Raw genomic sequence first — 1916 nt, forward strand, 5'->3', positions numbered from 1 at the left:
AGCACAGAGCACCCCACCACAATTCCCCGATGGTTCGCGTGGGGAGCTCAGAGAACATCCTCAGGGCTTTCAGAATTCACCTGGGATCAGACACCACACAACAACCTCAGTGACCTTGGGCAAGATTCTTTAACTTTGAACAAAATTTATTCTGGTTTAAATTTTAGACGCTCTGTCGAAGGGCGCAGTTTCTGACTCCTCATCGGTCCTGGCCACGTCTTTGCCTTCTTTTACTTCCTCCTGCAGCATTTTACTGGGGGGCCGAGGCAGGTGCCAATCTGTCTCATGTTTCCAGGGCACCTGATCGGCACACAGATGCCTTTATTCCTATGGCAGCTTTGAGGATTTCTTACTCCTTGAGTAAATCCTAAAAAGAGAACAAAGAGGGAAAAACGTGTCAGCAGGAAAGCGGCATCTCGAGAAGGCCAGTTGTATCCCTTCTGAGCGAGGCCCTGGGGCTTTCTGTGCTGAGATGCGGACACGGCCTCGTGACAACAAGATGTGAGTCCAGGACCCCATGGACCAGCTTCCAGACAGACACTGACCCTGCCCAGGCTCTGGTGGACCCTCACATTTCCAGAACCAGAGGCTGAGGGACTGGGGTGTGAGGACCCCGGTTGTGTGCGGGGTCAGCTCCGCCACGAGGGCAAAGACCGGGAAGCTGTGCTACATCCACCTTCCTGCCAGGAGTCAGAAGCAGCCCACGGGGGTCTATTTTCACACTTTAGTTTTCCAACTCATGGAGTCAGTCAAGTAGTGGAGCTGAGATAGGAGGAAAAGATGCAGCTGAAAGTGTAAGAACCGTTTAAAGAGAACTTACTCTCAAAGGAACTTGCAGCTGACAGTGACAATGGTTCAGAAAAAAGTTTTGTATCCTGGTCTCTGCTGACTCAGAACGCTCTCAGCGCTGGTGCCAGTCAGCCCCTCTCCTCCTCCCTTTGTGGTTTCCTCCCGACCAGAGGCCTTCCCGTCTTCCTCACACGCCTTTTTCTCTTCTGGCCATAAGGCACCTCTGGTCCCTCTCTAGTTCCCCGTCCAAGCATTGAAGCTGGGCCCCGGGCACTGAGAGGCCACATTCCTTACACCCCTGTCCTCTCTCCCTGCCACTGTGCTAAGAGTTGGGTTACAGTCATAAACAATACTGATAAGACAAGGCCTTTTCAACTTGATTTTGACATCTAATCAGTTGTCTCAGGTCTCAGTCTCCGCAGCCTCTCCCTCCCTCCCTCCATCCCTCCTTCCTTCCTATATATTTTCATCCTATTTCCGGAAATATCAAGGGTAAGACAAAAATCAGACAGCCGATCCTGCACACTGCTTTGGATGTGCTGCCTCCCAGCTGTGGAGCGAGGGTCGCATCATCAGCGACGTGTCCTGGAGGACCTTCCTGCTGAGGAGACTCAGCACGGAGTGTCCCAAGGGCAGCTCCCGAAGCCCAGGCTCGGCCTGACTCTCCTCTGGACTTCTCTGGTCCCCCAGAGCTGCCACCCTTCAAATAGAAAGATTTATAAAGCAACATTCTGCGCTTCTGTCATGGGACAAAATCAAATTTCTTGCTTTTATGAAAAAGAAAAAAAGGAGAGTCACTTAACAGAGGCATCTTCTGTTTCCTCCTCATGAAACCAATGAGGAGATGGGATCAGAAGCTTTAACTCACTAGAGTGGCTTAGAAACAACCAGGAATTTTGCAGGGCGGTTCTCAGACCCCTCTCGCTACTAAGGACTCAGCACTGGCTTCTCAGAAGCATCAAATACAGTGGGTTTAGTCTGACCACGTGTGGATGAGGGTAGCAGGACAGAAGGAGGTAGAAACACGAGAGAGAGCCCACGGCCCCCTCCGGGGCTCCCACGAGCTCACCTGACCCAGCAGACAGGACCAGGAAGAGGAGCGCGAGGAGCAGGTGATGGAGCCTCAT

The 1916-nt window shown here is 52.1% G+C and overlaps 1 protein-coding gene across 1 annotated transcript; it reads right to left on the reverse strand.

Annotated features, from left to right (window-relative positions):
- Nucleotides 1-205: 205 nt before the first annotated feature.
- LOC129644678 (lingual antimicrobial peptide) lies at nt 206-1916 on the reverse strand. The gene is made up of 2 exons (XM_055570188.1): nt 1859-1916; nt 206-367 (listed from the first exon to the last, which is right to left on the reverse strand). Exons 1-2 carry the CDS (start codon nt 1914-1916, stop codon nt 231-233), a joined length of 195 nt encoding a protein of 64 aa, XP_055426163.1. The 3' UTR covers nt 206-230.

Source organism: Bubalus kerabau, chromosome 2 (assembly GCF_029407905.1).
Source record: "Bubalus kerabau isolate K-KA32 ecotype Philippines breed swamp buffalo chromosome 2, PCC_UOA_SB_1v2, whole genome shotgun sequence".
NCBI lineage: Eukaryota > Metazoa > Chordata > Mammalia > Artiodactyla > Bovidae > Bubalus > Bubalus kerabau.